The sequence below is a fragment of the Buceros rhinoceros genome, unplaced genomic scaffold (genome assembly GCF_000710305.1).
Source record: "Buceros rhinoceros silvestris isolate BGI_N320 unplaced genomic scaffold, ASM71030v1 scaffold34547, whole genome shotgun sequence".
NCBI lineage: Eukaryota > Metazoa > Chordata > Aves > Bucerotiformes > Bucerotidae > Buceros > Buceros rhinoceros.
The window spans coordinates 712-2,046 of NW_010420967.1; the positions used below are offsets into that span (position 1 = coordinate 712).

The 1,335-nt window shown below is 44.9% G+C and overlaps 1 protein-coding gene across 1 annotated transcript; it reads left to right on the plus strand.

Moving 5' to 3' along the window:
• Positions 1-220: 220 nt before the first annotated feature.
• Positions 221-1,062, plus strand: LOC104496394 (uncharacterized protein KIAA0895-like; the record flags this gene model as incomplete). The annotated part of the gene is made up of 2 exons (XM_010139502.1): positions 221-258; positions 380-1,062. Coding segments are annotated over 2 exons (721 nt in total), but the record flags the coding sequence as incomplete, so codon positions are not given.
• Positions 1,063-1,335: the final 273 nt, after the last annotated feature.

Sequence of the window (1,335 nt, forward strand, 5' to 3'; positions counted from 1 at the left end):
GTGACTTTCCCGTACAGCTGCTCTGCTCCAGGGATCCCTCTCCCCTTGAAGGCTGTGCCAGGGGTCAGAGCAAGAAAAGAGGGTTCATGCGTTAAAGGAACCTTCTTCACTTCTCGCATTTGGTTTCGTTTATGATGTTTCCTCTCAAGTGTGTTCTTAAAGCCATTAAGATTTTGCTCAAACTAAAAATCTGTTAATGTAACGGGAAACATTCATAAAGCCCTGCCGAGAGTCTTGTTTTAAACAAGTTAGTTCTTAGCTGCAGCTCAGTGCACTCGTGTGTAGAGATGTGAGTGTAAAAAGATCAGTACAGCTCTGTGAAACCGTCAAATCTGTCAGCTTTTGTTTGGTTTTTTTTCCCCCTCTCCCCTCAATGCAGAAAAACTTCACTGGCCTAAGACAGAGTTTTCTAAGAAATCAGTCCTGAGTCCAGAAGAACATAAGCTGAACATTAATAATGAAAACAGCCTCCAGCACCCTCCTTCTGGGATCCTTAAGGACACTTTCACAACCGGAACCAGTAGCTACAATGTCCTTCTGCAGAGCAAAGAGGAGAAAAAACACTACACTCAGAAGCAGTCATCTGCTCACCACAAGAAACACAGAAAAACCACCAAGTGTTCTTCCACCTCGCGAAGCAACGAGCACCGTAAAATCAAAGCCCCGCTCCCCTTGCTCGGCAGCGGATGGTTCTGCACAAACAGGCAGCCCTCCATCATCGTCACTGGCCCAGTATCTACCAGCGTGAAGTTCACCAACAGCGTGTCGGTGGCAGGGAGCACCGTAGGACTGCCATCGCGACCCAGAAGCAGAGCTAAGAGGCATCTTAATCTAGCAAAGCCAAAGCAGTCCCAGTCCTCAAAAAGCCATGGAAAAGAAGGTGATGCCTCTGGCCAAAAACTCTGTCTGCTGGCTGCGATCAAGCCTTCGAATGTGGAGATAGAGAAGAAGAAATTCTTCGAGTCAGATTTCACATACAATCCTCAGTTTGAATATGCAAACCCCGCTCTGCCCAGCGTGTTAGCTAAGCACAGCCACGCATCCGACAGGTTTCTTAAGCAGGTAATTTTTTCCTCTCCTTTTCCACTGTTTTTTTCCTACACCTCTTCAGGTGGTGTTTGGCTTTGTTTGTAGCAAGCTGTTTCTCCTTAGCATCCTTCCCACTGTCCAAAAAATGCATCAAAGATGAGAATATGATAGTAGAACTGAAAGAAAATCTTTCTGATTTAAAAATGAAAGCCTTCCTAATATTCCCAGGACTCTACAGGATAAAGGCACAGTTCTTTATAAATGGGTTTACATGAAACTTAATTTAAGACAAGAAAGGTTTTTAGG